Below are 12,367 nucleotides of genomic sequence, written 5' to 3'. Positions count from 1 at the left end.
TTTACACATAATGTCACATAGGGTAATGCCCTTTACACATACTGCTACATTTTGTAATACCCTTTACACATATTGCCACATATTGTAATGCCCTTTACACATACTGCTACATTTTGTAATACCCTTTACACATAATGCCACATATTGTAATGCCCTTTACACATGATGTCACATAGGGTAATGCCCTTTACACATACTGCTACATTTTGTAATTCCCCTTACACATAATGCCACATACTGTAATGCCCTTTACACATAATGCCACATATTGTAATGCCCTTTTCACATAATGCTACATATTGTAATGCCCTTTACACATAATGCCACATATTGTAATACCCCTTACACATAATGCCACAAATTGTAATGCCCTTTACACATAATGCTACATATTGTAATGCCCTTTACACATAATGCCACATACTGTAATGCCCTTTACACATAATGCCACATATTGTAATGCCCTTTTCACATAATGCTACATATTGTAATGCCCTTTGCACATAATGCCACATATTGTAATACCCTTAACACATAATGCCACATATTGTAATGCCCTTTACACATAATGTCACATACTGTAATGCCCTTTACACATAATGCCACATATTGTAATGCCCCTTACACATAATGCCACATATTGTAATGCCCTCAACACGTAATGCCACATATTGTAATGCTATTTACACATAATGTCAGATACTATAATGACCTTTACACATAATGACACACATTGTAATGCCCTTACACCAAATGCCACATATTGTAATGCTCCTTACACAGAATGCCACATATTGTAAAGCCCCTTACACATAATGCCACATATTGTAATGACCTTTACACATAATGCCACATATTGTAATGCCCTTTACACATAATGCCACATATTATAATGCCCCTTACACATAATGCCACCTATTGTAATACCCCTTACACATAATGCCACATACTGTAATGCCCTTTACACATAATGCTACATATTGTAATGCCCTTTACACATAATGCCACATACTGTAATGCCCTTTACACATAATGCCACATATTGTAATGCCCTTTTCACATAATGCTACATATTGTAATGCCCTTTACACATAATGCCACATATTGTAATACCCCTTACACATAATGCCACATATTGTAATGCCCTTTACACATAATGCCACATATTGTAATGCCCTTTACACATAATGCTACATATTGTAATGCCCTTTACACATAATTCCACATATTGTAATGCCACTAACACATAATGCTACATATTGTAATGCCCCTAACACATAATGCCACTTATTGTAATGCCCTTTACACATACTGCTACATTTTGTAATACCCTTTACACATAATGTCACATAGGGTAATGCCCTTTACACATACTGCTACATTTTGTTACACCCTTTACACATAATGCCACATATTGTAATGCCCTTTACACATACTGCTACATTTTGTAATACCCTTTACACATAATGCCACATATTGTAATGCCCTTTACACATAATGCCACATACTGCTAATGCCCTTTACACCTAATGCCACATACTGTAATGACCCTTACACATAATGCCACATATTGTAATGCCCCTTACACATAATGCCACATATTGTAATGCCCTCAACACGTAATGCCACATATTGTAATGCTATTTACTCATAATGTCAGATACTATAATGACCTTTACACATAATGACACATATTGTAATGCCCTTACACCAAATGCCACATATTGTAATGCTCCTTACACAGAATGCCACATATTGTAAAGCCCCTTACACATAATGCCACATATTGTAATGCCCTTTACACATAATGCCACATATTGTAATGCCCTTTACACATAATGCCACATATTATAATGCCCCTTACACATAATGCCACCTATTGTAATACCCCTTACACATAATGCCACATATTGTAATGCCCTTTACACATAATGCTACATATTGTAATGCCCTTTACACATAATGCCACATACTGTAATGCCCATTACACATAATGCCACATATTGTAATGCCCTTTTCACATAATGCTACATATTGTAATGCCCTTTACACATAATGCCACATATTGTAATACCCCTTACACATAATGCCACATATTGTAATGCCCTTTACACATAATGCCACATATTGTAATGCCCTTTACACATAATGCTACATATTGTAATGCCCTTTACACATAATGCCACATATTGTAATGCCCCTAACACATAATGCTACATATTGTAACGCCCCTAACACATAATGCCACTTATTGTAATGCCCTTTACACATACTGCTACATTTTGTAATACCCTTTACACATAATGTCCCATAGGGTAATGCCCTTTACACATACTGCTACATTTTGTAATACCCTTTACACATAATGCCACATATTGTAATGCCCTTTACACATACTGCTACATTTTGTAATACCCTTTACACATAATGCCACATATTGTAATGCCCTTTACACATAATGTCACATAGGGTAATACCCTTTACACATACTGCTACATTTTGTAATTCTCCTTACACATAATGCCACATACTGTAATGCCCTTTACACATAATGCCACATATTGTAATGCCCTTTTCACATAATGCTACATATTGTAATGCCCTTTACACATAATGCCACATATTGTAATACCCCTTACACATAATGCCACATATTGTAATACCCTTTACACATAATGCTACATATTGTAATGCCCTTTACACATAATGTCACATACTGTAATCCCCCTTACACATAATGCCACATATTGTAATGCCCTTTACACATAATGTCACATACTATAATTCCCCTTACACATAATGCCACATATTGTAATGCCCTTTACACATGTCACAAAGTGTAATGCCCTTTATACATAATGCCACATATTGTAATGCCCTTTACACATGTCACAAATTGTAATGCCCTTTATACATAATGCTGCATATTGTAATGCCCCTTTACACATAATGCCACATATTGTAATGCCCTTTACACATAATACACCCCCCTGCATCAGTGCCCCTACATTAATGCCCCCTTCAGCAGTTCCTCTATAGTAATGCCCCCTGAGGTAATGCCCATATAGTAATCCTCCCTGTAGTGCCGCTTACACAGAAAAAAAAATACTTACCTTAAACCCCGCTCCTGCATCCACCGCCGTCCGGTCCACTCGGCTGCTCCTCTGAACTATGTGAGAGATGTCATGTCGTCTCTCCCATAGTGCCTGAGGCCGCGGGTGGAGCCGGAAGCTGGAGTTCTGGAGAGAACTCCAGCCTCTGACTACCGCTGCGCTGCAAAATCCCAGTGGGCATCCATCAAATGGAGCCTCCCTGCGGCGCTGTTGGATGCATGGGCTATGGGCCCCTGATCTGACCCTTGTGCACACGCTCCTCCAGCCCCCCCTCCTAGTTGCAGCCCTGCTCAGAATCACCTATCTAAGCAGATACCAGGATCAGTATTTTTTTTTTCTTCAATCTCTGAATCTCGTCATTGCACCCGTGAGATGTTTATTGCAGTTTAATTGTGTTTTATAAATCATTTTAGATCCCTGTAAGTACAAGATCTGCCGTGCCAAGGAGAGCTGCCAAGTTCAAGATGACAAAACCGTTTGCGTCCCAGACTTCAGCGGCCTGTGCTGGGCCTGGGGAGACCCCCACTTCCACAGCTTTGATGGCCGTGACTTTGACTTCGAAGGCACCTGCAGCTACATCCTTGCTAAATACACGGGAGATGACCCCACCCTGGAACCCTTCCAGATCACCATAAAAAATGATAACAGGGGATCCCAAGCCTCCTCGTTTGTCAGGAGCACGGAAATTACTATGTTTTCCATGGATATCAAAATTACTGTTGGAGAATTTCCTCAGATACGAGTAAGTTGCGTTAGTGTGTTACATGTAAATGACCCCAAAAAGTTACTGTTTGAAATTATAATTAGTTAAGCACAATTCACAATAATATTGAAATTGTTGTTCTCTACTGAGTTTATTTAGCTAGAATACGGTTATGTTTTTATTGTTTTTTTATAAGATAACTCTGCTGCCTTTCACCTTGCTGTCTCTTAGTTAACATAATAAAACATATAGTAGAAATAAATGCAAAAATTCTCACGGAATGGTATGTTGATTTTAGGGTAAAATCTTCATCTTTTTTTTGGCTGTTTTTCTTGGCTACGTCATATTATGACTGAAATGGCATTGGATGTAAGTGTCTTTTTTGTGTATACGACAATCGACACTATACATATGCTGAGTGCATCTTGATTCCTGTCTGATAATATTTTGTACATATATATTAAGAAAAAACAAGTTATCTGTGGAGCTAGATTTCAAATAAATCAGTGTCCAAAGAAACTTTTGTGCCTAGGTTGCTTATACTGTATATAAAGTGACAGCGATCCTCAATTATAGATCCCACACATCATCCAATTTAATTCTGCAAACAAAAATAAAACAAGGGTGTCTCCTAGAGCAGTATATCAAAAAATCACCATGCAAATAGCACATAGAGTCCATGCCCATCGTGGTCCACAGTTCTGCAATATTCAAGGAGATTCTCGTTTCATGAAAGAGAGAAAGCATCGACCAACCATTTCAAAGTTCTAAATATATATAATTAATGCACATACAAAAATACAGGTTAACAAGTGCCTATCTGATTTATACTGTAAGTCCTCCTGGCTTCAACCACCACATCCAATACAGGAACAGTATTAGGCAAAATTGATGTTTCCAACACGTTTTGTCCTGGCGCCCTAATGGTATTAGTAAAATTTCATAAAGACTTACTGTCGCCATTAGCACGCCATGACAATTTATTTCGAGTTTTCCAGTAAGAAGCTACTATCGTGTGTTGCATTTGCTAACAGCTTCCTGTAAACTGTATAATATATGAAGCAGTGTAACATTTATTTCAAGAGGCTATTGCATATTTCTCTGCATTGAAATATATAAGAACATGTAATTTTCTTGTTTTTGCACAGGTCAATAATGAATTAACAAACCTGCCAGTCAGCCTAGCTGGTGGCAAACTGAAAGTGAGTCAAAGTGGTCTGACGGCCATTGTAGAGGCTCAAGGAGGCATGGTAGCCACTTTTGATTGGAATTGGCACTGCACTGTAACCGTGCCCAGTAGCTATTACAACTCAGTGTCTGGACTCTGTGGGAACTTCAATCAAGATCCAGATGATGAACAAAAAGCACCAAATGGAACCCTGGTGAGCTCTACCATAGACTGGGCAGGATCATGGAAAGTGTACGACAGAGATCCATTCTGTTTTGACCATTGTCCAGGCAAATGTCCGACCTGTGAAGAGAGCAAGAAGAAGCAGTTTGGGGACAGTAATAACTGTGGTCTCATTTTTAAACAAGATGGACCATTCCGAGAATGCACCTCCATAGTTGACCCCAGAAAGTTCTTTGATGCCTGCCTCTACGATGTCTGCATGAGTAATGGTGCTAAAAACATTCTTTGTCAAGTACTTGAGACATACGCCACCACTTGCCTGGGCAAAGGAGTTAAACTTTATGATTGGAGGACACCATCTGATTGCCGTAAGAAATAATGCAGTTAACTATTGTACCTACATGTAGATACATTTTGGAGAAAAAATTTATTAAGCAAAGGTGAAGAAGATTAGGACATGTAACATATGTGCTTGCCCTGTACATGCTCAGGAGGACACAGTGGGGGGACCAGGAGCAGATGGACGGGCATCACCACACCCCTCTGCCCAAACTTTGCTATGGTGCATAACAATTTAGTGTTACGCCCCTGAGTAGATGTGCCCCATACTACACCTCTCAGAACAAAGTCTACTATACCGAAGATTCCCATAGTCTTGATGGTTTTTAGGGAGCAAAGAAGTTACACAAATTAGGTTGATGCCAGTGATAAAGAAACCATAACTAGGTATCTTTTATTGAAATAACCTGAAATTACACATAAGGGAAAGGAATCCAACACAATATAAAGTAAAATAAGACTGTTAATAATATATAAAAAGGGTCAAATGTAATAGGGTTAGAGTTTAGAAACTGTTACAGTTTAGTATTAAGCTCTGACACTTTTTAAACTTGGCCAATGTAATAGCACCCGAGAACATACAATCTTGCATGTCTTTAGACAAAAAAAACTCTCATCCAGATGTTTTCCCATTGTGAAGATAAAACTCGACCAATGTGAGAGTTTACTGCTAAACTCTCACATTTTCTAATCTCTCACCCTATTACATTTGGCCCAAAGCCTTTAGATAATCCTAATGGACAAGGCTGTGAACAATTTTGACAGATCTTGTTTTTCACATATGGTTGATTAGAAATGATTGTTTTGTTGACCATATAGGTTGTGTATATTTAGAGATGAGCGGATTGATTTTTTTTTGCCAAATTATCTTAAGTTTGGATTAATCTTATTGGCAATCCAAAATAAATGACAGTAGGATAGCCAATAAGATACCATTTTAGAAATGCAAACATAATTGAGAAAAACTGAACCGCTCAGCTCTAGTATACAGTAACCTGACCAGATCTGCATATTTGTCAACAATATTTCAGGCTTTTATATTGTATTGAGTCTATAATAATCCTATGTAAAAGATTTTGATAGATAATCAGCTATAACTCTAGAGATGAGAGGCATGAGATGGTCAAAGTAGACTTGTGTAGTGGGATAAAATAAAAATTGAAAAGAAAAAAAAATGAAGCAATGTGATTATTTTATTGTTCTACTTCAGTGTAAAACCGCTGCCTAATATTTATTCTTTGTATTAATTTTAGCCAAGATATGTGACGATAAGCACAGTCACTATAACGCCTGTGGCAATGCCTGTCCAGCCTATTGCTTTGACAGAGACGCCCCAGAAAAATGCACAAAACCCTGCGTAGAGACGTGTGAATGCAATAACAACACGGTCCTCAGTGGTGACATGTGTGTTCCCATCAGAAACTGCGGCTGTCAACATAATGGACGGTATTATGAGCCTGACCAGTCCTGGTATAATGAGAAATGTACTAGGGTCTGCAAATGTGACCCAATTCAGGGAAAAGTGACCTGCCAATCAGTAAGATGCAAAGACAGTGAGACGTGCATGGTGGTCAACGGGAACCGTGGCTGCTATCCTACCGGTTACTCCACCTGCATAGCCTCTGGTGATCCTCATTACAAGACGTTTGACAATAAGTGGTTTCCATATATGGGCGCCTGCATCTACCAGCTGGTGAAAGTGACATCAAATGACTCATCTCTGACGCCCTTCACAGTCATCGTACAGAATGACCAACGGGGAAACAAGGCCATATCCTTCACCAAAGAGGTGACATTGGAAGTGTACAACAAAACCATCACCATGAGCAGAGACTTCCCCCAGCAGATCAAGGTACAGAGATACCATAGAAATGACATCTTTGTGTGACCATGGCGTAGCAGGGATGAGTGCACTGTATTACTGACAGATGTAGCAAATGGCCAGGGAGAAGATAGGCAAATATGAAGGTGTCCCGAACTAACCACTATTTTAACCTACACGATGATAATCCTATTGGTAAGCCAAAACCATATATAATATAGGACAGTTCCCTGTCCATATAAATATCTTTATGGTATGAAGTAATGGGATATATATATATATATATATATATATATATATATTATACTCATTCATTTTCCTTGGAAATTGGTAATCATCTTTCATCAATGAAATAAAATTTATATTTTAGAAGTTATTTACTTTAATTAGTGCACCACAAAAGATCCTTTCTTCTTTGTATTTATTCATTCATATCTATAGACTGGGTGCACCACCATCCCTGGTGGAACACTTTCTCCCAAGAGAGGGACACATTACATTTATGGTTTGTCTAAACCAATGGTTCCAAACTCGGGCCTCAGGGCACACTAATGGTTCATTTTTTAAGGATATCCATGCTTAAGCATAGGTGATTTTATTAGTACCTCAGTCAGTGTGATTATTCCATCTGTGCACAAGCATGGACTTCCTTAAAACCTGGACTGTTAAGGTGCCTTGAAGACCGAGTTTGGAAAACTCTGGTCTAAACAATAAAAAAAACATTCCAATTAAATTAAATATATGGATCTTGTGGGGGAATTATCCTACTTTGTCTACAAGGTAAATTATTTTAATTACTTTCACACAGACATTCTAACTAATTGCCTTTACTGTTTTAGTGTAGTTTGGTTTCTATACTATATAAATTTGTTTCCTTTTGAAGTCGAGCCAGCCTCTTCACATAATCCAGGTTTGACGAAACGCTTTGAAATGAGGCATGGGGCTGGCGCAAAATAGACTCCATACTGAGGGCTGAATAAAGTACAATCATTTTAAATTATTAAATATATTCATTCTACTGCTTTAATTAGTAATGGGTTTCTATTTTGCTTTGAAAGTAGTGATTTGTGGAATGAAATATTTTTATAAACTTTGACGTCCCCCCAATTTCTTTTAATCTGCTCGTATTAATATGCATTTCTCCCTATCAGGTTGGTGGTGTAATGACAAGTTTACCATTTTATCATGAGCCAGCAAGGATCAGAGTTTACCAGTCAGGAGTCAATGTGATTATCGAGTCAGATTTTGGTTTATCAGTGAGTTATGATGGATGGAACTACGTACGAGTGGTATTGCCAAGTACGTACAAAGGGGTCGTCAATGGTTTGTGTGGCAACAATAATGGAGACCTCTCTGATGACTTCACCATAGGTGAAGGAGCAACTGCCAAAACTCCAGAGGAATTTGGAGAGCACTGGAAGGTGGGAGAAGTAGAGGGGTGCATGGATAAATGCTCAGACTGTGAAAAGTGTAATGAGAAAGAAAAGGAAACTTACAAAAATGACCAGTATTGTGGACTTCTCACCAAACCTGATGGTCCATTCAGCCAATGTTATGCTTCCATCGACCCAACTCCATACTATGAGAACTGTGTATTTGATGCCTGTGCATTCAAGGGTCACCAATCTGTTGTCTGTGCCAGCATTGAAACCTATGTCTCCGAATGCCAAAGAAATGGTTCCATAATCAAAGAATGGAGGACACCATCTTTCTGTGGTAATATGCTTATTTTATTATTATTTATTAGAGAAACAAACACTGCACAGTTGCAGTAACTTCTGCTCATAGCCAAAAATACAGATATAGACAAAAACACATTTTCTTTCTTTAAACAAAATTCTGTTCTCAGTTAAGTGCTCTTGGGGAAAAGGGGGGAAAATAAAAAGAGGCAAAATATAGACTCCTTTTGTGGTAAAAAAAAATACATACAATTTGTTGATTGCTTTTCTATTAGAGATAGAGGACCTCATTCAGAGGCAGTTGTTAGATGCAAGCGGTCGCACTGAATCAGGGCGACCGCTTGCATCCTGAACGGCCGCCTCCTTGTCGATCGTTAAGCTGTTGATTACCACCCACAGCTTAACGACCGACCAGGTTGATGGTCGCAATGGTGATCACCATCGCGACCATCGGGGCTTACGACCAGACCCTAAGGTTGGGTCTGGGCACTCGTAAGCCCCAGGGAGTTTTCTGCTCTGATGGAGCAGGAAGCTCCCCACTGACATCACTGATGATGTCAGTGTGGCCACCCACAAAACGGTAGGCATTCGTAAAGGAACGCCTCCATTTAGGAAACCACCCCCCCGGCCCGCCTACCAAACGGGGGCAGCTGTCGATCAACATTGACAGCCGCCCCTTTGGTAATGAGCTCCGGAGCGACAGAGTTTCTCTGTCGCTCCAGGGCTTGCGCACTTGCAATGTGGCCGCTGCAGTGCGCAGGCCAAACCATCGAGTCGGTTACAAGCGCATTGGCGCTCGCGACCGACTCTGAATGAGGTCCAGAGTCTTATAGAAGAGCAATCAACAAATCATATGTTTTTTTTTAATTCATGAATTCATTTCCAATATTCTAATTTTGTGTCCACAGAAAAGACCTGCCCCAGTAATAGCCATTATGAACTCCTTGGCGATGGATGCCCGGCTACCTGTTTTGGTCTCACAGCTCCACCAACCTGTGTTAAATCCCATACTGAAGGGTGCTACTGTGATAATGGCTTCATCCTCAGTGATCAGGACTGTGTGCCCGTCCCAGAATGTGGCTGTGTTCTGGACAGTACATATTATAAGATGGGGCAGGTATTCTACACCGACATCCTGTGCCAGAGGGAATGTACCTGCGGGCAGAATGGCAATATCACCTGCCAGGCCAGCAGTTGTGGAGCAAACGATGAATGCACCGTGGTGGATGGAGTCCTGGGCTGCCATGCCAAAGAGTTTGGGCAATGTGTAGCATGGGGCGACCCCCACTACATCTCCTTCGATAATTTGTACTATGACCTACAGGGCACCTGCTCTTATACCCTTGTTAGGGTTAAGACAGATGGGGTAAATTTCCTGGTGACCGTAGATAATGAACCATATGGAAATGTGGCTGTCACCAAATCAGTCACAGTCACCATTGGAGACCACGTCATACACTTGGGGAGAGAGAGAACCTGGAGCATTGTGGTAAGTGATTTTTTTGTAATTGAATAAACTTTTATGTTATATTTTCCTTTGCTAATAAGTCTTTGGTAAATGTATAGTAATGATTAGTTATGTCATAAAGGATTAGAGAGATAATTGTCTTTTCATGCAGCTACTTATAGGTAGGGCTTCTCATTGGGGGAGGGGTGACACATATTTGAGGACCCAGCAAGCCTGGCAGAGGTAACTAGTCAGGATAGTCATTTTGTTTTTACAGTGGGATCTCAGTGGGTCTAGATTTCTAAATTAGAAGAGAGATATCGAAGCATCAAGTGTTATAAAGATCTGCTAAAGAGATTCATTCCATGCTGAAATGCTCTGGTGATTCCTGACTATGGAAGTCGAGGTCTCTCAGCCTAGCAGGGAAAAGCAATATGCAGCTTTCAATCATATTGAGAAAAGTCACCTAAATACATTGTATAACACTTACTGAAAAATAAGACCTCTGCATATGGAAGTGGATAGCACTTCGAGTAACTAATACGTCCAAATGCTTTTTCTGCTTTTATACGTTATACAAGACAAAGGTGGTGGCTATATTTGGCTAAAAACACAACACTGCTGTGGTAGATACAGCAGTTTAACTCTGAATTTAGGTGAATACACTGAAGTGTAACACACAGTCCCTGTTATATCTTTCTACCTCTATTTCATTTATTAAGGCTGTCGATTTTGCAATATTGGAGCAGGTCGCCAGAATGCTGGAAGCAATGCAATGCCACGAGCCAGGGTACTAGATCCTGAGAGAGGTTGTACTGGCAACAGCCGGATTAAGGTCTGTGGGGGCCCCTGGGCAACAAACATGTGGGGGTCCCTATTAAATGTGACAAACTGGAGGTATGCGCAATGGGGACCCCAGTAGTGCCAGTGCCCAGAGTGGTAGTGCCCCGTATGCAGAGCCCACAGTAGTGGAGCCCTTTATGCAGTTCCCCCAGGAGTGGTGCCCCTTATGCAGTGCCCCCTATGCAATACTCCCATTAGTAGTGCCCCCAGTAGTTATGCCCCCTGTAGTTATGCCCCCTGTGGTTGTATCCCCAATAGTAATGCCCCCTGTATAACTATCCCCAGTAGTAATACCCCTGTAGTTGTGCCCCCAATAGTAATGCCCCCCAGTAGTCATGCCCCCTGTGTGTGCCCAATAGTAATGCCCTAGTAGTAATGCCCCCTGTATAAATTCCCTCAGTAGTAATACCCCTGTAGTTGTGCCCCCAGTAGTAATGCCCCCTGTTGTAGTGGCAACAGTAGTAGTGACCCAGTAGTAATGCCCCACCTTCGAGTAGTAAAGCCCCCAAGAGTAGAGGCACCCAATATTAATGCCCCCTGAGTAATGCCCCCTGAATTGGTGCCCCCAATAGTAATGCCCCCAAGAGTAATGCCCCCCCGAGTAATGCCCCCAGTAGTAACCCCCCCGAGTAATGCCCCCAGTAGAAAAGCCAATTGCACTTACAAAAAAACAAAACAGCTAATACTTACCTTAAGCCCCGCTCCCGCCCACATCCATTCCGCCAGGCTGCTCCTCTGCACTATGGGAGACACGTCATGACGTCTGTCCCTTAGTGCACTGCGTGAGCCGGAAACCACAAGAGTATCTGAGAATTATATGAATAAATATCAACAGTATTACAAAACACATATGAAAATGGCATATGTTGAACAATAAAAAAAGCACGTATTGCACAATAAGTGTATCTATAATTAATAGATTCACTAATAATAAATGATGCAAATATTGCTGTATTGGAAGTTATGGAGCAACAACCATTGTGTGCAAAAAGTTCAGTAGTATAAGAAAAAGGTGTTTAACCACTTGTTTGTTGATAACTTATTGTTGCACACTGTAACCACAAGCCTGC

General features: G+C 40.3%; 1 protein-coding gene across 1 annotated transcript in view; it reads left to right on the top strand.

Annotated features, from left to right (window-relative positions):
• The window catches only part of LOC148453850 (IgGFc-binding protein-like), a 141,041-nt gene that overhangs the window by 67,969 nt on the left and 60,705 nt on the right, over positions 1 to 12,367 (top strand). The window contains exons 19-23 of the mRNA XM_088461616.1: positions 3,527 to 3,855; positions 4,965 to 5,535; positions 6,760 to 7,358; positions 8,480 to 9,044; positions 9,916 to 10,496. Coding sequence (XP_088317742.1) covers positions 3,527 to 3,855; positions 4,965 to 5,535; positions 6,760 to 7,358; positions 8,480 to 9,044; positions 9,916 to 10,496 — 2,645 coding nt within the window. The remainder of the gene's footprint in view (positions 1 to 3,526; positions 3,856 to 4,964; positions 5,536 to 6,759; positions 7,359 to 8,479; positions 9,045 to 9,915; positions 10,497 to 12,367) is intronic.

This window comes from Taudactylus pleione, unplaced genomic scaffold (genome assembly GCF_031769625.1).
Source record: "Taudactylus pleione unplaced genomic scaffold, aTauple2 ptg001080l, whole genome shotgun sequence".
Taxonomy (NCBI): Eukaryota; Metazoa; Chordata; class Amphibia; order Anura; family Myobatrachidae; genus Taudactylus; species Taudactylus pleione.
This window is presented reverse-complemented; position numbering and strand designations above follow the sequence as displayed.